The 27,727-nt window shown below is 34.6% G+C and overlaps 1 protein-coding gene and 1 pseudogene across 6 annotated transcripts in view; both read left to right on the plus strand.

Moving 5' to 3' along the window:
- LOC140845502 (coiled-coil domain-containing protein 122 pseudogene) lies at positions 1 to 19,145 on the plus strand (annotated as a pseudogene).
- STXBP5 (syntaxin binding protein 5) overlaps positions 1 to 27,727 on the plus strand; it is a 168,306-nt gene that overhangs the window by 30,192 nt on the left and 110,387 nt on the right. For all 6 annotated transcript variants that reach the window (XM_017650285.3, XM_037022011.2, XM_017650300.3 and 3 more), the window contains exons 5-6: positions 22,285 to 22,419; positions 23,961 to 24,024. In XM_017650285.3, the coding sequence (XP_017505774.1) occupies positions 22,285 to 22,419; positions 23,961 to 24,024 (199 nt within the window). The remainder of the gene's footprint in view (positions 1 to 22,284; positions 22,420 to 23,960; positions 24,025 to 27,727) is intronic.

Genomic DNA, 27,727 nt, shown 5'->3' on the forward strand with positions numbered 1-27,727 from the left:
ATTCTCTGTTATTATATACGTAGTATGTTTGCTATTTTATTCTGGAACATTTTCTTTGAATTTTATTCTTTGATTTTTTTTTTGTGATGAGCTTTATGTACAGTCAAAAAAATAACTCAAAAACATCAAAGGATATATAGTAAAAAGCAAGTTTCCCTCCTTTTCAGACCCATCTTCTTTTCCAGAGACAACTACATAAATTTATTTTGTGTTGTAGAAATACTTAGTCTGTATACATAGCAAAAATCTATATATTACTCCATTTTTTTGCATAAAAAGAAGGCATTACACATTTTTTATATAACTTATGCTCACTTAACAATATATCTGATACATTGTTTCATATTAATTCATTTAATTCTTCTTTGGTCATTTTCATAACTGCATAATATTCCATTATATGAAAGTACCATAATTTATTTAGTTGGTCTTCCTTCAGTGGACATATATGTCATTTTCAGTGTGCTGTTTTTTTTGCTTTGTTGTGATACTGTGTTACATGTATGTTTTTGTCCACTAATACAAGTATAGTTATAAGAAATTTGTCATAGTGGAACAACTTGGTCACAGATATCTCTTATATGACTTAGGTTTGTACTTTGATTGGAAGGCCTTTTTACCCCAATTTTGTTAAACTTTCTCCCATATTATAGTACACTTAAAGTTGTAATTTTATGCTTTAATCTTTGATTTATAGGGAACTCACTTTTACATGAAATGTAAGTGAGGAATATAGTCCCCCTCCTATTGCTTATGAGACATATTTTGATGTATATATGTGTGGGTGTGTGTATGTATATAGTCATAAACATTTTTGTATATGAATATGTATTTATATGTGTCAAAACTAAGAAATTTGGGTCAGTCCATGTCCAAGGATCAGGCCATATTCCTGCTTTAATAAGTATCAATCTGTTCAGGTATATAAACAGGTCAGTCTGTTTATGAACATGGGTTTCTGCCCACAGAGGCCCTGCAAAGTAGGCAAGCTAATGAGGCTGCTGGGAATAATGAGCAGTTGAAGCTTTTTGAGCCAACACTAGGGCATGTCTACATTGTATAGACAGAGACCACAGCTGGCAGAGTTTCAGAAACAAAGTTGACTATTTGGCTCCATCTGTCTGGGAAGATGAATCATCTAAGTAGCTTGAGATCACAGTTCTACTTCCTCTAGAACATGGACAGAAGTGAATGAGGAATTAATGTTAGGTGGGAGGAGTGAGATAAAGGAGGAAAAGCAAGCAAAAAGTCAAGGTTCTTTTCTTTTCTACCTGCTGTGAATAGAGCCAGTCTCTCAACTTGGGGAGAGTTCTTTCATCTTCTCACCAGTGGGATCTCAGGGGGAGCCCTACATCAGCCTTAAATGCCATGGAGTAGATGGAGAGAGAGATGGGCCTCTTAGATCCAGTACACATCCTCTTGTTATCCCATGTGGGAAGTGTAGATCTAACACAGTAGTTGTCAACTTGGTGCGGGTTTAACTCCCAGGGAGCATTTGATAATATCTGGTGGCATTTTTTATTGTCACATTTGGAAGGGGTTGGAGAGCAGTGCTATTGGCATCTAGTGGGTAAAGGCCAGGGATACTGCCAAATATGTTACAGTGCATAAGACATCACCCCATTAAAAATAATTATTTGGTCCAAAATATCAATAGTGTCAAAGTTAGGAAACTCTGGACTCTAGCAGGTGAAAATGATATCACTTGGTCCGTGTACTACTATAGAAGTTCTCTTGCACCTCCACCCGCTGGAGGGATTCTGCCAGAATATAGAATTCCAGCAGAAGAGTACCTCTGATACCTCCTTTGCCAGTTACATGTCCGTATTCTTCACTGGGAATGTGGCAGTTTGTGGTTCAAGATCACAAATACACACTACAGGTTATTGTGGTAAGTCTTCATAATGAAAGGGTCTATAGGTGGTCCCAGGGTGGTCAGAGTCCCACTACTGTCAGGTATGAAGTCTCCTCTACAGTATCTCTAAGGATGATCTCCAAGAAATCCTGGTAAATATGGGTAAGGAGCTATAAGCTGGTCTGTAAAGTGCCTGTAGGCACGTATCTTGAGAAACAGAAGGCACCTTTGTGTGAAGTGTCAGAATAACCCTTCTTGCTGAGTGCAGCCACACAGAGTCCCACTCCTCACCTTGGTTGGCTGCTGTTATTCACGGCATAATGAGCACCGTTGTAGGCAGTGGCCCTAGGAGTTACAAATGAGTGAAGTGATGGAGTTCCCAGTTCTGAGTTCTATAATATAGTTTACCCAGCTGACCAGCAGAAACTAGTTGTTCCCGTTCAAAGTTCAGCTTCACCTTGGTCTTAATTAGGGCAACAGTAAACAAGGAACTGTAGCATGAGTACATGGTCCTTGAATATATCCTTAGGATGAAATCCTCTAGAATGGCTACAAACTTGTATGGCAGCTATTGGACTTAAAATGCCAAGGAATAGGCCTGGTGCTTCATGGATGAACCTTGTTTTTTCTTTCAAGACTTAAGCTCAGGTTTTCTCAAAAGGCAGGAAGGAGAGAGGTGGCATTTGGGAAGAACCTAGTTTTTCCTCAGCACCTGATTGCAGGTGCAGAGGGGAAGACACAGGGAAAGCTTTCCCCCAGCTTTGGGAACTTGAGCATGGCAGCCAGACTTGTTCTGTCCCCTGAACTCTGTGCCATTCAGGACTTTCCATAGTGACCTGTAATTTGTACCCTGATGGAAGCCTTTTGTTGGAACAGCTGCCCCAGGGAGGGGAAAGGACAAAATCCTGTCATTCTCTGCCCATCTTTCCATTTCCCTCATTTGTAGGAGTCTATACATATCTTTATACAACTGCTTTACATTCAGTTTTTATATCTGTCCTTCAGGATAGACTGGGTTATGCCATGGTAACAAATATTCTCAAAATCTTAATGACTTAATACAGTTTATTTTTGCTTACACCGTATGTCCTTTGTGGGTTTGCTGGAACTCTGTTCCTCTTCATTATTCCTTTTAGTCCAGAATCCTGGCTGAGAAACAGCCAGTCTTGACAATATTGCCAGTTACTATAGGAGAGACAAAAACAGAATATGGTGAAGCACACATTGGCTCTTATAGCTTCTGCCTGCAAGTGATACATATCTCTTCCACTGTCATTTCGTGGGCCACACTACTACACTCATCTAACCAAAAATATGAAGAGATGGAATATTTGTAAATACTTGTAATTCCTACCACATTGCTTATTTTTATTGTTGACACTCAAGTACAATAGCAATGGTCTACTTAGTTTTCCCCTCATTCCACAATGGATTTGGTCTAACTTAATAGTTAAATTATTTCATTTCATTTTTCTGTTGTTTGCATTTTTCTGAAGCTAGGAAAGGGAGGAAAAATGGCAAAAAGTTTATAAATAGCTGGTTGCATTCCAAACAATTGTTAAGTAATGTAAACTTAAGTTTTTATTGTAATATTGTCTCCTTTCCAAAGGGTTAGATTTTCTTATTTTAATAGAAATTTATATAAATAGAAATTACATGTAGTGATTAAAATTTTATTTTTTCATAATATTGATTTTTTTCTAGCTTTAATTTTTTTAAACTGCTAAGACATATAAAATTTACTATCTTAACCATTTTTAAGTGTACAGTCCAGTAGTGTTAAGTATATTCACATTGTCGGGCAACCATATAATATGGATATTTCTATAGGATTTCACTTTCATGTGTTTAAGAAAAAATATAGTAATTGGATTCTCAGGTCTTGGTTTCACTGTATGAAATTGGGCAGATTATTTCACTGCTTTGTATATTGGTTTCCTAATTTGCCAAAAATTTTCCTATGCAATTCGTGTAGTCTTTACCATTTCTTTTCTCTCACATGTCAAAATAACTTCCTTTTATCCCCATTTGTAGATAATTATAGAATACTTATAAAGTGCCAGCTTAATGCTAGCTGCTGAACATACATTTGTAAGACAGACAGACTTGGGCCTTGACATTAAGATCTTGATCAAATTTAAGACAAGATTAGGATCCTAGATACCTGATAAAAAATGTCATTTGTTCATACTAAATAAATATGTATCTCAATTTCCATAGAATGATTTTGAGTTGGGGGATAGCATTAACTTATGAATATACTCCTTGGTGAGTAACCTTGTACTAATTGTCAAATTCACTTCTTACTATATTTGGTTACTTAAGATGTGATTTTTTTTCTCTATTGAGAAGCAGTATACCATAGTGGTTAATAAGAGCTCAGATTCTAGAGCCAAACTTGCTGTGTTGAATCTTATTTTATAACCCAGTCACTTACTATGTCAGTTTTGTTATCTGTAAAATGGATCGTTATTATCTCATAAAAACCCCAAGATGCATGTTATAAAGTTAATATGTATAAGTAATTGTGAGAGTGTGCTTAACTCTTCTCTGGTTCCTAGACCTGATTCCAACATGTGTTGGGGACAGGGGATCTTCCCACACACATAACAAGCAATTCTCTAACACCAGCAGGGTGTCGGAGAACTCAACTCAATTCTGATACTGTCTGCCTGGAGACAGCACCAGATTCCCTAGGTTAAGGGGTCTATCCTATGAGACTGCCCTCCACCCCCACCCCAGACACTGGTCACAAACCCCAGGTAACCTGTGCTTCCGACATACCTGCTAAGATTAGAGGTTCCAACGACCTCCTGCTTAGGTTTGATTAATTTGCTAGTGTGGCTCACAGAACTCAGGAAAACACGTTTACCAGTTTAATAAAGGATACTGTAAAGGATACAAGTTAACATCCAGATGAAGAGATACATAGAGCAAGATCCCAAATAAAGGAGCCTCTGTTCCTGTGCTTGGGGCCTGGCTTGGTGACACATGGAGGCATTCTGGTTCCCCACACGAAGAAGCTCCCCCTGACTGGAAAGCAGGATCCAAGAGAGCAGACAGTGATAAGCTCTTCTCAGGGGTTTTTGTGAGGGCTTCATTGCATAGTCATGATTGACTAAATTATTATTCGCTATTGGCTGATTTAACCTCTAGCCTCCTACCCTTGAGTGGGGTCTTAAAGTCTCTCATTAACATGACAAGACACCAATTTCACTTTTATGGCTCTATAGTGTTTTCAGGAACTGTGGATAAAGACCAGGTATACCTGGGAAATCCGTATTAGTATTTCTCATTCATATAACCAAATATGTATTTCTTATGACTCATTATATCACAGTAATATATATAAAGTGCTTAGAATGGTATACATAGAAAATCACCATATAGTACTTATTTTTAAAGGTACTGGATTTACTTAAATTAATAATTGCAAAAGTTGAAATATCTGCATTAACTTAACCAAAAACTTTACTTAGGTAGTCTCTATAGAAACAACCAATTGAAAAAGGAAATGATTATAGCCAATGATATTGACTATATCAAATCTCCTTAAATTGTGGAGAATTTTGAGCTTGAAGTTAATGCTAGATAACCCTCTCCAACCTTCAATTTACAATTACACATTTTGAGACTATATGTGCACATCCTTCTTAAGGAGTGAGACAGTCCACCTTAAAGAGTTTGTATACTCATGGATAGGGGAATGTATTGGTTTGCTAGAGCCACTATTAACAATTAATACAGACCAGGTGACTTAAACAACAGACATTTATTTCCTCACAGGTCTGGAGGCCAGAAGTCTGAGATTAGGATGTCACTTAGGTTGGCTTCTTCTGAGACCCCTTTTCCTGGCTTACAGATGCTGTCTTTTCTTCTCTCTTCACACAGTCTTCCTTCTGTGTGTGTCTGTGTTCTAATTTTCTCTTCTTGTAAGGACATCAGTCATTGGGTTACAGCCTACCTATATGACCTTATTTTACCTAAATTACCTCTTTAAAGGTACTATGTCCAAATACAGTTACATTCTAAGGTACTGGAGTTAGGACTTCAACATATGAATAATGGTGGGTGGTGGGCACAGTTCAGTTCCTAATAGAGAACTAGGCTAAAACCAAGCAGGATACAAGATGGGAATTGATGAAAAGAGTCACTGAACAGAAGAAAAAGTAAGCATACTTTGGAAGTTGAAGAAAAAGCCAACATTTTTAATGTCCTCCTTATATAGCATGTGACTTATTATGCCATTTGCCAGGTCAGCTCCCATTAGGGACTCACCTCTCATACAGCTTTTACCATAAAAACTATTTGTCACTGCTAGTAGCTATAGCATCTATATCCCCTGACCCTGAAGGGAGTTGGTATCATAGCAGTGTATCATAGTAGAGAACCTCAGAGGTGTGGCCTCTGTGGCATTAAGCCACATCCCCTGTTACAGATTTAATTCTGTCCTCGAAAGATATGTTGAAGTCCTAACCCCCAGTACTGGTGAATGTAACTTTGTTTGGAAATAGGACCTTTGGAAATGTAATCAAGTTAATTTAAGGTTATTAAGGTGGGCTCTAATCTGACCTGTGGCCTTATAAGAAGGGAAGAGCTATAGACACACAGGGAGAATGCCATGTGACCGCAGAGGTAGAGACTAGAGTGATGCGACCACAAGCCTGGGAATGCCAAGGATGCTGGTGATACCACAAGCTAGGAAACAGGCATGGAATCCCTTCTCCTCTAGAGCCTTCATAGTGAGCATTGTGCTGCTGACAATTTAAGTTCTCGTAGCTAGCTTCTAGACCTGTGCAAGAATACATTACTGTGGTTTTAAGCCACCTAGATTGTGGTAATTTGTTAAGATAACCCTAAGAAACTAATATAGATCCTCTTTGTTCCTCTTGCTTGATATTGGTGAACTTCATCCTTATGTGCTGTTGAGTTTATACATGTTAAGGAGTGTGCTTTGGCTTTGGTAGAAATTGAGAATTCGACAGGTAAAATTCTTTCTGGTAGTTGCCTTATCAGAATATTTTCCATTTAGCTGTATTGTGTTTTTCCCTTTAAAGGAAGTTTAACTGGGAGGAAATTATGGGTTTATAAGTAACTACAACTATCTTTTTTCATCACTTTGAGTAAGCATGACCAGTATTCTAAACCATGTTAAATTTTTGCATAATAACAATATGTGAAGCATTTTAAGACTGAAGACTAAATTATGTCTCTGGGCTTCCCTGATACATAAAATATGAGTCTTTATATTGAAATTAATATATTTCTTTTAAAGATATGTTTTCCCTTTATTCTAACACTCTGATTTACAGTTTATTCATAACACTGATTTACAGATATTTCATTTGATGGAAGAGAAACATCTCTTGGTTTAGAAAATAAAATAAACATGCATACATTCTAAACTAATAGGAAAATACAATATTATATGGAATATACTAATAATCAAAATTTCATCCTAAGAATGATCAATGGAGCATCAATGTTCAGAGTCCTCTTAAGAAAAAAACTATTTGACAAATGGAATAATCCAATCAGATACCAGCACAGCAGTGGGAGAGTTGGTGCCTAAAAGGCACTTCAGGAACTAACCAACTCTTGCCCTAGCATCAGATTTTCTTAGTGGCATAAAAATTAATGTGAAAACAAACGCTAATTTATCCCATTATACTTTTATTATAATATTACCTAAGTATTGTGTTTTACATATTTATGAGGCTTATAATTTGCTTAGTATACCCATGCATAGAGCATAGCTGTAAAAGAGTATTTGGCTAGATACCAGCCCTAAAAATCTGTATAGGTCTTCCAAAGATTTTGAATTAATTCACTGCACATATTTAACAAGAAAAAAATTAATCACAATGCTGGAACAAATTAGAAACCTAGAATTATAGCTTTTATGGTAATTGCATCATATTGGCAAAATATTTTTCTTTGAAAGCAGCTTAATGAAAAGTATACTAGCATTAGAAATGAGAGCGATGCAGTGAAATGAAATTCAGGCCTAGAACATGGGAATAGAATGATATCCAGTCCAGCTAGCAAGGCAGACAGAAGGATCTGCTACTCTGGATCTAATTTGTATCCACAAGGAACATTGCTGGGTGATAAAGAGGTGATGAATCACCTTGGGAATTCTAAGTATAGAGAACAATGTACTGAGACAAAATTTTAAGAGAAAAAGAAAAAGTTCACAGTGTTCAGAGGAAAAATAGGATTTTATGACCTTGAAACTGTAAAGGAAAGATGGTCAGGAAGGGTTTAATAACTTCCTAGAATAAAATTATCCATAATGACTAAGAAATTCTGACAAAGAAATTGGGAGAGACATTCGAAGAGACGGGTCTAGTTGCATAAGGCCTTATTGTGTTCTCAGGTATAAAAAGATTATATGGAAGGAGGGGATCCACAATCAAAAGTGAACTTAAGAGTAATTTAGCACTATTAATGAGCACAATGAGCTAAGGCTTGTGAAAAACAATAAAGACGAAAGAATGTATGAATGAAAACACTATTTTTTGTTTAGGTAAAGAAAGCTAAGTAGATTAATGGTAGTTAGGGCATATATTCCCCCTCTGTATGTATTAATGCAATACTGGCTCTGACAAATTATGACTTTGCTGAAAGGACCGACTCCTATACCATTGGTCAGCCCAGAAGGAATATAAAGTGGGAGTAGTGCTTCAGATTTGGAAATGAAAAAAAGTTATATTTCAGAAGGTGAATTAAGTTCAGTTCACCAAACATTGGGTACCTTCTGTACACTAGGGATTATGGTAGTTATTGGGATAACAAAGATAAATACAGTGCTTGTATAGTTTACATTAAAGCAGAAACCCAGATATATAATAAACAATAATACAACATAGACAAATGCCATTTTAGAAGTTTATGTTAAAAACACATGGGAGGCGAGGCCGCCACCCGCCACCGCCTCAGCAGTTCCCGGTCAGTGCGGCCTGCCGAGCCCGCGCTCAGCGCCCCATCAGGGAAGAACACGAACCAGAGCCACCGAAGGACCCTGTGGCCGGAGCCAGGAGGGAGTAAAGGTAAACCAAAAAGGGGAAAAGAAGCACAGAAGAATGTCAGTCAACAAAGAAAGGAAGAGTCATAGTGTTCCTGGAGAAGCTCTGGCTAAACAAGACACATCTTTATTAACGGATGCTGTAGAGCAAGTTGCACAGCAACAACAATCACAAACATCAGAATTAAAAAAAAAAAAACAAAAAAGTTCTGTTTGATTTGCAGAATGAACTTCATGAGCTTGAAAAACCAATAACATCTGTTTCTGCAGAAACTAAAGAAAGAGCAAGGCAAATTTATCAACAAGATGCTGCCATAGAAAATACCAAGCTTCAGTGTGGAAACCTGGAAACGCAAATCAAATCTTTACATACAGAAAATGTAAAGCTTAAATTTGACATAGAAGCAGCCCAAGAAGACTTTGAGGAACACATGCTAAGATATAATGAATATTATGCAAAAATGAAAGTACATAAAGATAGTTTGAGGAAGATAGAAAGTAAATGGTCATTCATGACTGAACTCCATGAAAAATGAAATCTTGTTAAAAAACTAATGACAATGAAAGAGGAACTTACACAAGATTCCCAAAATCCAGAAGGAAACCAGATGAAACAAGTACAGGAAGACATTACAAAGCTAAAGGCTCAAATTATAACTGTAAAAGAATCTATCATTGAAAAAATTTGTTTCCTTAAGAAAAAAATACCCATGAAAAATTAAGAAAAGAAATAGAGGTACAACATAAGAGATATGGTGTAATTCTTAAGCGTTTGCACTGTCAGGTGAACAAACTGCAGTCAACAAACTGCAGGTGAACAAACAGAAGACAATGGCAATGGAACATTGAACAACTGGAAAAAACTGCAGCTGAACTAAGAAAATGCATTGGAATGAAAGATTAATATGGCCAGAGAGCAATGTAGAGCACAGACTGCCTGCAAAAATTATGGGACACAAGGATTAGCAAATCCTTTGGATTCTTAAAAACCAGCATTCACTGTCAGCGGTCTGTCTGAATGAAAGATGCATTTTCTTTTTTTTCAAAACAGTCATCTGTTTCAAAGTGTCTTCCAACCCTACAATTGATAGCAGTAGATAGACAATAGTTACATTTACAGAAGAATAGTGGAAGACTCTGAGTATTTTGTGTGTAAGATATACTGTACTCATGAATGCCTGTTTATAAACATACGGCCTTCACTATCATATCAAGTAAAAATTTAGAAGAAGAAAAACACTTGAATTTACAATGATTATAAAATTGTTAAGATATTTTAAATGATTGTTTCAAACTTTGTTACAACATACTTTTTTACCACAGCCTTCATAACAGTGATAAATATTGGCATTTACAAAAAAAAACACACACAAAAAATGAGAGCATGTTTCAGTCTTTTTCTGCATTTTTTTTTATATATACTGACTTATTTTAAAAGAAGACAGAAGTCAGTCATTAAGAAAATGCGAATTAAACCACAACCAGATACCACCATACATTCATCAGAATGGCTAAAATGTTGACTTGGATGTAACACATTGGAACTTTTCATAACTTGCTGGAGGGAGTTTTATGTGTTACAATCACTTTGGAAAACTTTTTCCCACTATTCACTTACTTCATGGCCCAACACCTCCACTCCTCAACGTAGACATGTGGTAGGCAGAATTCTAAGGTGGTTCCTAAGATTCCTGCTCACACACTAACTTCTGGTTATTCATACAAACCCTAATATAGGTGAAGGCATTTTGTAGATATAATTGAGATCCCAGTTGGTTGACTTTAAGTTAGGGAGATTATCTTCAGTAAAGCTGACTTAATCAAGTGAGTCTTTAAAAGAGAGGATTCTTTCTGGCAAAAGGTTCAGAGTGTGAGAGAGATTCATTGTAAGGGAGATTCATTCCTACAACCACAAGAGCCCGAATTCCACTAGCAACCTGCAAGAGCTTGAGGGGGGATTCTTCCCAGAGCCTCCAGAAAGGGACACAGGAGTACAGCCTGGCTGATACTATACTAAAGGCTTGTGAGACCCTGAGTAGAAAACCCAGCATACAGTGCCTGGACTTCTGACCTATAGAAACAGAGAACATAGGTGGGTGTGTCCTAAGTAAGTCATTAATTTTGTGGTAATTTGTTGTACTGCAGTAAAAAACTAATAACAGTTTTCGGTACCTGGAACTGGGGTGCTGCTGTAACAAATACCTAAAAATGTGGAAATTGCTTTGGAACTTGGCAGTGGGTAGAGCTTGGAAGAATTTTGAGGAACATGATAGAAAGGCCTAAATTGCATTGAATGAGCAGTTTGTAGGACTCCAGGCTTGGAGACTGCTGCCAGTGAGAGCTCAGAAGGGAGATAGGAACATGTTTTGGGAAACTGGAGGAAGTAGTTCCTTGCTGTAAAGTGTCAAAAAGCTTAACAGAAGTGTCTTTTGTGTGGTGTGTTAGTTATTAACTTGGATATTTAACTGAGGAGATTTTCAGTGAAAAGGTTAGAGGTGCAGCCTGAGCTTTTGCTGCTTTATAGCAGCAAATTGAGGGGAGAATTATTAAAAGAACCAGGACTTGATGATTTGGGAAATTCTTACCCTGATCCAGTTGGCAGTAGAGATATTGTTTCTGAAAGTGTGGTTTAGAGAAAAATGAGGGTGTGGCTGAACAACTTTTATACACACCTCCTGATTAATCCATCCTAATCAAAGTGCTGCTGTGATGTAATTTTGCATATGTAATTTGAGATCCCAAATAAGTTAACCTTCACATAGGGAGAAGTGTTTATTTGACTGATTTTAGGCTTAGATTACCTGAATTAAAATAGCAAAAAGTGAGGGGAATTATCCTGGTTGGCCTGGGTTATCGCTGAAACTCAATTTGGCTTAAATATTTCCCAGAGTATATGTGTAACTTGAGGAAGATTTGAGCATTTACTGAACATCTGAGTAGTGTTAGGAAGGAGTAGACCGAGGAATGAATGGTAGGTAGATAAACAGCCAGTGTTCACTATACTTTTCACTGACTTCAAAACGATGTTGAAACTCTCCGGTAGCCTTCCCTGAAGGGTCTTGTAAGATCTCTGTTCAACTTCTCATCACCATAATTTCATGTAACTCACTTTTCTCTCTCTTTATGTATTATAATTTAGGAACCCTGACTTTCCAGTTTTTTTATGAATTATTTTCTCTCCTTCAATTTGTATAAGCTGATCTCTGCTCAGAACATACTTACGATTCTCTGTCCATGGCTAACTCCTGTTCATCCTTAAAGTCTTGTCATTTCTTTTATAGGTTTTTTTGCAGATTCCCAAGTCTGGATTTTGTGCCTGTTTTATTCCATAGTGTGATGCTGTTTCTCTAAAAGAGCACATATTATGTTTACTGAAATTGCCTTGGTTACTTCATTGTCTTCTGGATGAGAATATCATCATTGTATTCCCAGCAGCAGTCTCAATGTCTGATCTCTAGTAAATTCCTAAAAAATGTTAATGGGCCAGTTGATACCGCATTGCCTTTGCAGAAACAGAGGGGAATCCCTCTACTCTGGAACGCATGGCTCTCCACAGACCGTGCTGGTTACCTGAGAGATAGGCTGTACGAGGGAGAGTCTACAAACAGAAAAAAGCAATAGAGTATTGCACCAGACTGATTCTATGTATTATTTCCATCAACCCCACACTAATCCAAAACGAGCTAGGTTGTTTGATTTTCCTAGGAGTGCTGTTTGGTCTTTGGCCTGAAGCAGAGGTTTTCAAGTTTTTCTTTTTTTGTAAAAAGAGCAAAGTGGGAGAATAAAGGGCTTTGAGCAGTGGATTTCTTTTTACTAAAACTAGCATGACTGGGAGGTCCAGCAGACTTCCATTCCATATATAATAATTTGGCAGTGATTTTCAAGATGAAGATGAAGGTTTTGTTTTTGTTTTTCCTACTTTACTGTATCAGTAAGAATTAACAGAATGGTGTTCAGTGATATTTCTGATAGCAAGTATCTTCTTCTTAGTAATAATTTCAATCACTTCTTCCAGGGTTTTACAGTTAAGCATAATGTAGGATGTTGATGTAAAATAAGGTTTTATTCCCTATGAGTTAGTTGTTAGTGATAGAGATTAAATTTTAATTGAATGCTTTTTTAGCTTCTTTTTGATTATCATGTAATTTTTCACGTCCCTTTCTCCTATTGATTTAATCTATGACATTAATAGACTTATTCATAATTGTGTGTGCTTGTGTATGTATGTGTGTATTTTATGTAAATATATATGAGAGAAACTTCTTTCATAATAAGAAAGACATATACTGGGAGATATTTAGATACCTATCTGTACAATAAAGGGCAATCTAATGGAAAAATGGAAAAAAGTATACCTAACAGTTGCTGATGAGTATCAGTTTACTTTTGTTTTATCACAGCATTTGTTATATAAAAATACTGGCATCTTCATTTTTCAGGGTAAGATCACTGAAAACAGAACTTCAAGAAATACCCCAATACAAGAGAACAATTTTTTCATATGTTTACGCATTATTTCTGTGGCTGATAATATACTATATTTCTAAATTCACTCTTTTAGTTACTGAATTTTAGTTGATAAATCAGTTTTTTCAGTAATCATTGGTTATGTTCTATTAAGGTCTCATTTCACAAGAAAGGTTAATATCATGATTTATTTAAACATATTTCAAAAGTTCTTAAATGTTTCATAAAAATTGAAATATGATTAATAAAGAATATGTATCAGTACAAATGTAAGACGCTTATTTTTCAAAACATTTATTACATTTTACTGCTGGTTTATAGATACGAAGATTTTTCTCAAGTAGCTGTGACAGTTTATCAGAAAAGATACATGGAACCACAAATAGAAAGGAATTCCTTTGAACAGATTTATAAATTACTTTTAGCTGACTGCTATTATTTTTAATACATTTTCATATTCATTAGTGTAAACTTAAATTTTCATCTAATAACAGGACAGTATAAAGTACAATTAATTTAAGAAAAGTACAAATAATACCTGCTTTTTTATTTTCCTGTGTGTTAATTCATTTGATAAACACTGAGATTCTGGTCCATTCAAATAATGATAAATTCCAGTTAGACATGGAAGTTACAATTAAGGGAGATGAAATGGTAAATTAAAATGCAATGGAAAATATGATATAATATGAATGTAATGAAATTCTGGTACAAAATTTGAAAGATTAACAGAAAAAGGTTGTATCACCATGTTTTGGGAATTTTAGGTAAAACATTACAAAAGAACTTATGTGAATGGATTTTTAGGATTAGCAGGCATTTCCCTCATTGACAAAGGGCAGGACTTACCATTATATTCAGATACACAAAGTCATGAAGCAATCTTCATGTTTAGGGCACTGTATCTAGTTAGACGTTGCTAAGTGTGTGGTCCATAGAGGATAATTTTGGATAATTGGAAAGGTCTACTTCATAATAGGTCTTTTATACAATGGTAAAGATATTCTCAACCTTTTTCCTAAATCATTAAATGAATAGCATTGTCTGAACAAGATACATTTTAAGTTGGTATTTTTTGGTCATGAGAGACTATCATATAGATAAACTGAAGATTAGGTTTATTTCTTTGCTGTATTAGTCAGGGTTCAATGCAGGCATGGAAACCATTGCAGATATTTTAAGCATAAAGGGATTTAATTCAAGGATATAACTGTTTACGAAGTGTTTAGAAGGGTCTTGAACTTACTGTAGTGCCATACAACTGCCTCCTACCAGGAAAATCTCAGGGATAAACCTTGGACTGCTATGTGTGGTTCCCACTGCTGCCCTAAGTGCTTTACTCAGATCTCCATGAATGTACTTTCAGCAGAAACAGCAACAAAAGAAATGGTCTCTGCCTCACTTCTGCTTACAAATCTCAAGCACATCCAATTAGTAGAAACTTAATCTCATTTAGAACTGTAGCTATAGCAGAATCTGGGAAATTCAAGCTGTAGCTTTCTAGCATCTGCAGTACAAGAAGGTATATAGGAGGATGTGGAATAGGATTGACCTGAGTACCAGTTGACCAAGTCAAGCACACTTAATACCTTTAAACCCCTTTCCCAGATACATATCCCAAAGTTATTAAATGTTGCTTAAAAAACAACATGGTAGAAGATGGGAAGCCATTAGAGTCCTTCAAGTAAGATAATGGTGTGATCGCTCTTGGCTTTGAAAAGATAGTTCTCAGGGTATTTGGAATTGATTTGGCAATCAGTGACAGTGGTTTAAATTAGGCCCAGGCCATGAATGTGGGGAGGAACTAAGTCAGGAATGTGTGATTGTTTTGTTAATTAACATAATAAATCCTCACATTTGATACAGTTCGGTTGTTCGTTTAACACATATGTATTAGGTATTTATTTAGGTGTAAGATAATGTGATGTTGCTGAGAATGTAAAAGTGACAACATATTTCCTGTCATGTTGGTCTGATTTAATGATGATAAAGCCATGTAGATAAGCTTATTCTTTCATATTTCTTTCTATGGATTGAATTGTAAAATTTTAACATATACATTATATTTATGCCTTTCTTTCTGGATGATTTATTTTACATTACTTAGGAAATGATGGGTTCTTCTGTTAAAGAGAACTGGTAATAGTAAAATCTTCCAAATTTGCTGCTTATTGACTACATAATGGTTGATAGACTGCTGCTAAGGCAAAATAGTGAATAAAATAAAGCATTTATTATGATCTGTATCAAGTTAAAATAAAATCTTTTTACTAAAAGTATATGAAAAACAATAGTGATGAATTTGATTTTAATACAAGATTAGGTTTTAGCTTCATATTACAAGCATTGCTTGCATTCCTAAAAAGTTTTCCTGTGATATCTTTAACTTAATTTTAGAAGTATAAGAATTTGTTTTCCTTGTTCGTTATGCTTCAGAAGATTGGAGACTGACGAGAATTAGGCTTGGGGTGGATTAATGATTGTACATTGAGCATTGAGTCCCCTATACAGAATTTTATTGTTGTTAACAACCATTTGATCAATAAATATGTGATGCCCTCTCAAAAAAAAAAATATAAGAGAGACGGACAATGACTACATTGGGGTATGGGTGGGTACTTGATAATATGGGTAAATATAGTAACCACATTGTTTTTTCATGTGAAACCTTCATAAGAGTGTATATCAATCATGCCTTAATAAAAATTTTAAAAAAAAGTAAAAGGGAGGGTTATTGCTACCACAATATGGTAAAGAGGTATGATTAACCATTGACTAGTTCTTTACCATGAGAGAATAAGAAAATTGTTCTCAGGTGACAGCATTTAACTATAGCCTTGTCTTTCTCTTAGGAGTTTCTCCAGTTTTTTGTTTTTTTTGGATAAGTACCATAAATAAATTTTGTTTTGGACATTGAAAAAAAAAGGATTTATTTTCCTATATGTTTTTATAGCTTTTCTCAATTTTCAACTAAAAAGATTTTAGGTGAGTAGATTATATTACATAATAGATCAATTATCAACTGCTGCATATCAAAAACATCACAAAGTTTAAGAGGATAAAATAACAACCTTTATGTTTTCTCCTAATTCTGGTGGACTGACAACTTGAGTTGAGCTCAGCAGGAGTGATCTTGCCCTGTAGTTACTTATACAACCATAGACTGCTCAACTGGATCAGATCATCTCGCTTGCCTTACTCATAAACATGTCTGGTCTTTGGTGCTGACTATGGGCTGGACCAGTGTCTCCAAAAGGTTAGTGTGGACTTCACTATGTGGCACCTGGATTCCACAAGCATAAGAAAGAGGGCAAACCCTACTGTGCAAGTGCTTTTCAAATCTGTTTGTGGTACAATTGCTAATGTTCCATTGGCCAGTGCAAGTCACATGATCAGCCCTAGAGTCCATGGATGAACATTTGTGCTATATATACTTAAAACAGAAAGCAATTCAGTAGTAAAACAAACTATTGATACATGCAGCAACATTTATGAATCTAAAAATCCTTACCATGAGTGAAAACCAGGCAAGACATAATATATGATTTCATTTGTATGGAATTTATATGCAATAGAAAATGCAAATTAGTCTATTTTAACAGAAAGCAGATCAATGGTAGCCTGGAGAGTGGGAGTAGAGGATGGTAACAGGAAAGGGGGGGATTCCTAGGAAACATTTTGTGGTGCTATGTAGATTCCTTACCTTGATTGTCATGACAGTTTTATAGGTGTATATGTGTGTTAAAGTTTATCAACTGGTACATGTTACATATGTGCAGTTTATTGTATATCAATTATACCTAAATAAAGTTGTTTTAAAATTGTTTTTGGAAGATTTGTGGATTTAGGAATTATGAAAACAAGTTGTTAGTGATTAAAACATAGGCACAATCTCTGGAGTTAGATTGCTTGTATTTAATATCTCGCTCTGTCGCTCACTAGCGTGTGACTTTAAGTAAACTACTCAATCTCTCAGATCCTCAGTTTCAAAGCAGTAAAACGCTCATTTCACAACCTGAGGATCAAATAAGACAAAGCATTAGCTACTTGATTGTTAATTATTAAAGCTAAGTGATATTTTCCAACTAGAAACTATAGACAGATTTTAACTACATAAAGTAAATAAAAGAATAGCATGCCAGATACAAAATGAACAGTGCAGTATCATAAAAAACAAATATTTCATTTGAAATGTGCCTTAAACTAAAACACAATTTAGCTAACCATTTTGAAAATTCAAAAATAATTTAATTAAAAGTAAGCATGCCAAGGTAATGACAACTTGATGCCCACCTCATCAGAAAAACCCAATGTCCTGATCTATTCAGCTGTTTTGCAATTGTCCAGTATTCTTCAACTCTCCAAAAACAGTAGCTACTAATTTGCTTAATGCAATTACATGACCTGTATTTGATTTTAATACTGAGACAATTATTTAAATAATGTGTTAATATACTTTTAGAATTTAACTTAACCTCTTTACAGACAGATATTTTGGATGTATCATACAATATTTACTGTTTCTGGTACAAAAGAGCATACTGCAGCTATTTATCAAATATTTAAAGAAAGTAGAAACAAATCAATTCTACACTGTTCAGAAAAAAAAGAATCTAGAACTTTTCCGTAGACTTGCTTTTTCAATATCAGTAATTTAAACTACCATCATAATTTTTTTTTCAGTCAACTATAAAACCAACTTACATTGTTGGGGAATTTGAGCATCTTTGTTTTTCAGAAGTGAGAGCCAACTATTTACTATATTTAACATTTTGAGAAGGGGCTTAGAATGTTCACTTAATTTTCTGGAACCTAGTATGGTCCCTAGAATGAGTCTTGCCCATTTAAAAAAAAAATACAAATCATAGTTGTGTATTTATACAGTGTACCACCAAATTTAAAAATTAGTCTGCTCCATAACTATACTCTCATTATTTGAGTCAGTTGAGAAGAGAGAGAGTCATGATTTTTAACACAATTAACTTGAAAATTTCTTAACTAGCAAATTTTAATGGCTTCAACATGTGGGAATAGGAATAGTGAAAAAACTAAAATTCCATGTTGCAACTGAACAATACCATGCCAGTGATTTAGGGGAAGGCCAATAAGAAAATGTGTTTCCCCAAAACTTACTAGAAAAGCAACTCAATCAACATGCTCTACCAAGAATTGGAAGTTTCTAAATAGTGGGCAGTTTAATTAGTCAGTTATCAATCTGTAAAACTGGTAGTTGAGACAAACTGTACTTGACTTACTTATATTCAAGAGTGCTCTTTCAGTTTGTTATATAAACATGACCTTATTTCCTTGTTTTCCAAATAAAAATCTTAGCCTTCTTTGTTGAAAGTTTAAACAACAAAATAATTAAAGAATAACTACTTGAATTTTATGTAATCATTAAATTGATAAAAAATTATATTGAGTACTTGAAAGGAATAATGTATTAGAGCACTTAAAACTATATATACATATCATGTGGGTATGTGTATATAAAAGAGAGAGAAGGAGAGATTTATTGTTATTTAATTACTTGGAGAAAATAGTCTACAATAGAAATCTAGTAATTTTTGGTAAAAATAGTCATGAAACATGGCACTTAATAACCTTGGAACAAATAGATTTAAAAACATTTTTAATTTGGTATCATTAATCTACAATTACATGAGGAACATTATGTTTACTAGACTCTGCCCTTCACCAAGTCCCCCCCGACATACCCCATTAGTCACTGTCCATCAGCGTAGTGAGATGCTGTAAAATCACTACTTCTCTTCTCTGTGTTGCACAGCCCTCCCCGTGCCCCCCCCAATGTTATACATGCTAATCATAAGGCCCCCTTTCTTCTTCCCCCCGCTTCTCCCTCCCTTCCCACCCATCCTCCCCAGTCCCTTTCCCTTTGGTACCTGTTAGCCCATTCTTGGGTTCTGTGATTCTGCTGCTGTTTTGTTCCTTCAGTTTTTCCTTTGTTCTTATACTCCACAGATGAGTGAAATCATTTGGTACTTGTCTTTCTCCACCTGGCTTATTTCACTGAGCATAATACCCTCTAGCTCCCATCCATGTTGTTGCAAATGGTAGGATTGGTTTTCTTCTTATGGCTGAATAATACTCCATTGTGTATATGTACCACATCTTTATCCATTCATCTACTGATGGGCACTTAGGTTGCTTCCATTTCTTGGCTATTGTAAATAGTGCTGCGATAAACATAGGGGTGCATCTGTCTTTTTCAAATTGGGCTGCTGCATTCTTGGGGTAAATTCCTAGAAGTGGGATTCCTGGGTCAAATGGTATTTCTATTTTAAGCTTTTTGAGGAACCTCCATACTGCTTTCCACAGTGGTTGAACTAATTTACATTCCCACCAGCAGTGTAGGAGGGTTCCCCTTTCTCCACAACCTCGCCAACATTTGTTGTTTGTCTTTTGGATAGTGGTGATCCTCACTGGTGTGAGGTGATATCTCATTGTGGTTTTAATTTGCATTTCTCTGATGACTAGCGATGTGGAGCATCTTTTCATGTGCCTGTTGACCATCTGAATTTCTTCTTTGGAGAACTGTCTGTTCAGCTCCTCAGCCCATTTTTTAATTGGATTATTTGTTTTTTGTTTGTAGAGGTGTGTGAGCTCTTTATATATTTTGGATGTCAACCCTTTATCGGATCTGTCATTTATGAATATATTCTCCCATACTGTAGGATGCCTTTTTGTTCTATTGATGGTGTCCTTTGCTGTACAGAAGCTTTTCAGCTTGATATAGTCCCACTTGTTCATTTTTGGACAAATAGATTTTAAACTTAAAATTTTATTTCATATCAACAGATGTGAAAAATACTGAAATTAAATAGAAAGTTTCAACAATGAACTAAATAACAAACACATGTGGCAAATTACTACAGTAATGGCCCCCAACAGATCTCGTCTTCCTCCCATATCTTCTGCCTTGTGTAGGGCCTCCCCACATTGACTCTAGGATTGATCATGTGATATGCACTGACCAATGGGACTTTAGCAGTTGTGCCACAGAGATTTTGAAAAGCACTTGCACAAATGGTCCTTGCCCTCTTATGCTCTTAGAATCCAGGTGCCATGTAATGAAGCTCACACTAACCTGTTGGAGTCACTGGTTCAGCCTATAGCACCAGCCACCAAACATGTGATGGACGTTTGGATGGTTTCTAGATTTTGGCTGTTACAGAGCTGCTATGGAACATTTGTGTGCAAGTCTTGTATAGATATATTTTTTTCCTTTCTCTTGGGTAATACCTAGGAATGAAATGGATCCATCATAAGGAGACATATGTTTAATTTTTGAAGAAACTGACAGTGACTACAGTTAATAATGCTGTACTGTATGTTTTAAAGTTACTAAGAGAGTAGATCTTAAAGATTTTCATCACAAGAAAAAAGAATTTCTAGCTATACACGTGATAGTTTGTTAACTACACTTATTGTAGTGATCATTTTGCATTATATACATATATCAAATCATTATGTTGTATACTTGACTAATATAATGTTAAATGACTATGTCTCAATTTTAAAAAAAAGGATGCCAAAAATTACATCTCAAAAATACAGTGTTTATGAGATACTATCTGCCATATTAAATAACATAGAAATATACATTATATACTCCTCTAAAATCTGAAAAATTCTGAGTTCTGAAACCTATGTGACTTCAAAGTTTTCAGAAGGGTACTATGAACTTACTGCCTTGTAAAATAATAAGGTACTATAAAATACGGGATTTTTTATTCAGTAGACATTTCTGTGTTTGTTAAATTTGCATAAATCCATTAGAAAGATGATATCATATAAAACCCTCAACAAAAAATAGATGATGAACCTTAATTGTGTAAATGAACGTTAGCACTAGGAAATAGGCCATGAGTTGCATGTACATTTATTTGTTTTCATTTTGAAAATTCTATAGTGAAGTTGTTAATGGGAAAAGCAAATGTTTTTAGCTGTATCTTGTCTAATGCCTAGTGTCAGTATTGACAGTCTAACAGTGATTATGTTTCTGTATGATTTGAAGTGCTACTCCATTGAAATTTTAAATAGTGTGTTTTGAGAGGCACAATCGGTAGTCTGAAAAAAGTGACCATTATATGGTTTTAAAACACACTACTTATTTATTTTTCTTACTGAAAATAAGTGCTACAAAAAAAACAAGATAGTTTCCATTCTTTACACTGAAATCAAATGAGCTGATACAGAACATGTTTGAAATTGTTGGAATGATAATAAAGTTTAACACATGAATCTAAGTTAATATAATTTGTCAATGAAGGCCTCTCACTGAATATAGTTCAAGTATATTTCAATGACATTGTCTAACCCTGAGGACAGACGTTATCTGCCCTTCCAAATGTTTATCAGTTGGTGAGGAAGGTAGACCTAAACTCTCCTAAAAGGCAAGTCTGGTAGACATACTAAAGTATTGGGATATCAATTTGAATGAAGGTGGTATTTGAACTGATTCTTCAACAGAAGAAAAATCTGAGCAGGAGAAACATTTTACCTGGGAGGAATACTAAACACAGATACCGTGATAGATTATTGTGTTTAGTAACTCCTGAGAAATACAGCGGTACTTAGGGGCAATATGGATATTGGACTGTTTGTGGCATAAAGTTTAAATTTGGGATGTGCCCAAAGTAACACAGTTAGTAGATGATATAGCCAGATTTGAAACACATGCTAACTTCAGACTACCTTCTTTCTGTCAGGCCATACTCTTTACTGTAAAGCCTTATGTTTGACATATAAATTTAATTAGCATAATTAAATATAAATCACAGTGAAATGATAAATCTTGTATGTTATTTTTGCTTTTTATTTATTATATATCAGGATTAACTCTCTAATACGATTCATAATATTTTTAGCAGACTTTTTAAAATTTCCTTTTTGGATATATTTTCTCTTGCAGGGTTACATTTTGCCATCTGCCTTTCCAGAGTAAGTGGCTCTATGTGGGCACTGAGCGAGGTAACATACATATTGTCAATGTGGAGTCCTTCACACTCTCAGGCTATGTCATTATGTGGAATAAAGCCATTGAACTGTGAGTTTGAGCAAATAATACATTTCTGAAAATATCAGTACCATATATGATAATACTATATGACAGCTAATCAGTAAATCCATGTGGAATTAAATATGTGTCAGACATTCTTGATATTAAATACAGGTTTACTAGCTTTTTGTAAGTATTGTCCCATTGGTTTATAAGTCAATATGCATATATGGATAGATATATACATATGTTGTATATGCATATGTTCACATATGTGTAAACTATAGCACAGGTTTAATGAAACAATTACTTATGTTAGGTGAAAAACACTCCAATTTTTTCTATTCTTTTATCTTCTAATTATTTTTCTTTCAAATGATGGTCATGCCCCACTAAATCTATTTCAGCTGCATCAATTTACATTGGCAACACTAATGGGTTGCCACCAAAGTTTAGAAAAGACTAATCTAAACCACTACTCATAATGTTTTAATAATCAACAAATAAAATGTAAATATTTACACTATAACATTGCAGAATTAATTTGACAGTTAATTTTTGTTAACTTTGATATAATGATAATTGTTTTCATTTAACAGTAACAACCACAAAAACTGGGTTGAACTGTAGGGCCCTAAGGATCTTTAGCACTTTATACTCTTAGAATCTTGTATTTGTATCTTATCTCTTTCTCTTAAGTTTTTTCTTACCTTATTTAGACAAAAAATATTTAAGAATTTTGGCAAGTTTATTTTCAATGTTTTTTGTTTTTAAACAAATAGCTCTGTATTGCTGCATTGCACAGAATTTGACAGAAAGATAAATTTGTAGCATCTCTCTTTAAGTAATGTGTTGGTGAAGCTGTAATAGTGTAGTAAGCCTGGTTTTCCTTCTTAGGCCAAGATGTTATTATCATATCTCAGTCCCTTGGTACAGGATGTGGGCTTTCATGGTCTGTTCTCTCAGTTGATCACAACACCTATTGGTTAGTCCTTGTGCATGTGTCTCTGGTTTCACACGCAGCTCTCATGTGGTGGACTGTCTCTCAGCCAGCAGGGAGGTGCTTACTCCTACTCTATAGGCATCAGTTCAGCTACATTCTTATTTGTATGACTTCTTTTTCTCTGAGAAAATATAGATGGCATTACTTTTATTGATTTTTAAAAACCATGATAGAATTTTTTCTATTTTCGGTGTAAACTATGGAACTGCATGAAATGCCCCAATTGGACATTAGAATTGAGTGAAATAAGATAAGAATATTTTAAATGCTGCTTTATTTTAAAATATTACCTCTGAGAATTCTACCATGAGAATAGATTTCTGTGCTAAAATGTCAAAAATTATTTCCTGTGAAGAAGGTGTACTTAATTGTAATTTTGCTGACTTTATCAGTGTAACTATTTTTCCTGAATCCTAGTTTGATCCATATTAAACACTACACATCTGTTATTGATCACTTACTGAAATGTTTTCATCCTTTATGAATATATCTATATTTTCCATCTATTATTCTTACTGTAATAAATAATATAGTTGTATGGAATTTTTAATTGAGAAAAAAATCTTAATAACTTTTTATGTTTTAGGTCATCTAAATCTCACCCAGGACCTGTTGTCCACATAAGTGATAATCCAATGGATGAAGGAAAGGTAGAATGTTTTCTAAAAAATATACTTATTACTTAAATGCATGTTTTTTGGTATTTTTAAAAATATGCAAAGTATGCCAGAATCACACACCTTGCAAAGTTGAGATTTCTAACAAATGTTAAATATCATATACACTTAATGGCTTATTTATACATTATGAAGAACAAGTAAAAGAATTAGTTTTTTAATTTTAAAGAACAAAAAAACCCTAGAACAAGTAAAATTTAATAAGTACAACTAAAGGTCATTAATTTATTTTTGGCTTATTCAGAATATTTCCTCTGATTTTCTGATGATCCTGAAAATAACTATCCTCTAATTGGTTTTTAATTCTTTATTTTTATTGAAGTATAGTTGATACACAATCTTATATTGGTTTCAGGTATATAACACAGTCATCCACAGTTACCCATATTATTAAATCCTCACCCCAACTAGTGCAGTTACTTTCTGTCAACATAGGAAGATGTTACAGGTCATCATTGACTATATTCTCCATGCTGTACTACCATCCCATGATCAACTTATATTATGATTGAGAGTTTTTGTGCCTCTTTATTCTCCTCATGCTTCCCACCTATACACTCCAACTTGCTTCTCAGTGTCTATAAATCTACTACTATTTTGTTCATTGTTTTGTTTTGTTTTTAGATTCCACACATAAGTGAAATCATATGGTATTTGTCCTTCTCTGACTGGCTCATCTCACTTAGCCTAATTCCCTCTAGGTCCGTCCATGTTGCAAATGGCAGGATTTCTTTCCTTTTTATGGCTGAATAACATTCCATTGGGTGTATGTACCACAACTTCTTTATCCAGTCATCTGTTGATGGACACCTTGGCTGCTTCCATATCTTGTCTATTGTCAATAATATGGCAGTACAGGCAGTACACAGTATAGGCGTGCATGTATCTTTACAAATGATAGATTTTGTTTTCTTCAGATAAATTCCTAGAAATGGGATTACTTGTTTGTATGGTATTTTGATGTTAGTTTTTTGAGGAACCTCCATAGTGCTCTCCACAGTGGCTTCATCAATTTACATTGCCACCAACAGTGTAGGACGGTTCCCTCTTCTCCACGTTCTCACCAATACCTGTTATTTCCTGTCTTTTGGATAGTGGCCATTCCAACTGGTGTGAGGTGATAACTCATTGTTGTGTTGATTTGTATTTCCTTGATGGTTAGTGATGTGGAGCATCTCCTCATGTGCCTCATGGTTTTAATTCTCTAATTCTTATACAATTTTTGTAGCACTTACCACATAATGTCTTATGTTCGAGCTATCTCTGTGTATCATATTCATTAAATTTTTCTTCATAAATAGCTCAGATTAATAATTTAGAGATTTTTTAAAATATTGCCTAACTTTTTGTACTTTGAAACATTTTCATAGTCATTATCTAGCTATGGTTAATTTAGGTTCTTTGATATGTTTAAATATAATAAAATTTCTTTTTCTATGTATCTGATCCTAATTAGGAAATTACAAAAATTTCCTAATTAAAACCAATCTCTAGGTAGTTTTTAAAAAATATTCTTCTATTTTATAATTTTATATTAGTCTATATAAATACCAAAAACTTCCTCACTATCAGTACAGTGAAATGAAACTTCTGGATTTTGTGAAGTTTACTTGAGATTTTTCCTTTCCTCAGTTAGTGGGAGTGAATCAAACCTATATACTGTGTAACAGTATTCTCTTATTTGTCACTAAGAAAGACAATACAGTAGTTGTACTGTTTGGAGTTAGCTTATAATCATACATACAGTTGTATGTTTCAAGAGAAAGTTTACATGAAGCAAGTTTTAGTAACCTGTACCTTGACTTTAATTCCTTTGGTGCAAGATACTTATTTAAAAGCCAAGCCTTTGGGTGGGAGGCATGGTAGGGGAATTTGAAAACTTCCTCTCCTTCTGCCTTGAGTCAATCACAAAGTCATCTTAGTTCTTCCCATGCAGTGTCTCTTTTCTATTTAATCTTACATAATCACTGTATTCAAGGCATACCAACCCATTTTTTTAATCACTTCCAGATCAGTCTTCAGAGAATGCTATTTTAAACTTACTGCTCTCCTGTTCAAAAGCTTTCAGTGGTTCTGAAGTATCTAACACATAAAATAAAGTTTCATTAAAATGTAGCCTTAGGCTTCATTATCTTTTAGGATTTTATCTTTACCTGCAGATATACAATGCTAAGGCAAATAATTATCATTTCCCAAATGTGAGCTGCTCTTTCCTGCCTCCATACCTTGTTTACATGAGTCCTTCTGTTTAGAATTCTTTCCCACTATTGTTTGTCTGCTGAGTTCCTACCCACATATTGAGGTTCATATTACATATATATGTTAAATGTATATCTTTTATGATATCTTTCCTGATTATCTTGACAGAAAAAGCTTTCTCTCAGTTCAAATTCATTAGCATTTAGTTGTGTAAATTTTTCAGTATTTACCACATATTGCAATGTATTAGAAATGTGTGTGCATCTCAACTCCCTTGAACTTGAAGGACTACTTGAGTACAGAGAAAATATTTATGCAGGCTTATATCTCCCCTAGTATCCAGCTTACAACAGAAATAGTAACTCCTCAATATATAATTTATTCAGTAAATAAATATGTATAACTTCATATTATCCTCAATTTTTTGAAACCTGACATTTTATGACTCTCTTTACTTACCAGAGTTAATCATTTTGAAACATTTTTGAAATATTAAGGTTCTAGAATTGATTGTATCATCTTAACCTTTGATTTCTAATAGAAAAACCCCCTTTAACTACATGAGCATCTCTTTCCTATTTCCAAAGATCTCAGTGACATTGTTTCACTAAAGAAAGATACAAGATGATAGGACAAGTTCCTGCAAAGCTAACCTTGTGGTGGGTGCCACCACATTAAGCAAAAGTCTTGGCTGAGAAAAGTTAGATGTTAGTATAAAATTACTTAAGATGATAATAACTACCATTTATTGATTCCTACTTTGTGTCAGGAATGGTGCTTTCTACTTTACATACACTATTTTATTTGATCCTTCCAACAAATTTTGCTAGATATCTTCTGTATTTTACAGATGATGAGGCAGAGGCTTGGAGCAATGTTATGTTCCAGAGGTACAAAGTTATCAATAGAGCTGGGATTTTGAACACTGATTTCTTTGATTTCTATTCCAGAGTATCCTCCATTATGCTATATTTTCTCTGTAAGATATATATCAGTTATTGATACTATAGAGAGCTGTATTAATATCCACTGTACCCCACTAATGCTTTTTATGAGAGAAAAAAGGAAACTAGTTGAGTATATAAATTAATTAACATTTGAGTTATAAAATATTCTAAAATGAATAAGCACTGAAAGAATTTTCTAAGTACCATATCTTTAAGTTAGCTCTTCTATTTTTTAATATTTTAGGGTATTATGGGGATTAAAGTCTAACCTGTTGCCATAGATTTCTAACATTGTTAGGACATTAGGGCTGGCTGGAGGGGTTAAAGCTTTTACTATAACCTTCCTATGTTATTAAGGTCTGAGTGGGTAAAATTACTTTCTTAAAGTTACACGACTAAGTGACAGATCTTAGAGCTTACGTTACCTGTGTCCTGAACAGTCCAGTGCTGTTTACACTGTGCATCAGTTCTTAAATGTTACCCTTTTCTGTCTTTTTCCTTATTCCTGAAGTTTCTCTCTTACTTCTGCC

Source organism: Manis javanica, chromosome 13, assembly GCF_040802235.1.
Source record: "Manis javanica isolate MJ-LG chromosome 13, MJ_LKY, whole genome shotgun sequence".
Classification (NCBI taxonomy): Eukaryota; Metazoa; Chordata; class Mammalia; order Pholidota; family Manidae; genus Manis; species Manis javanica.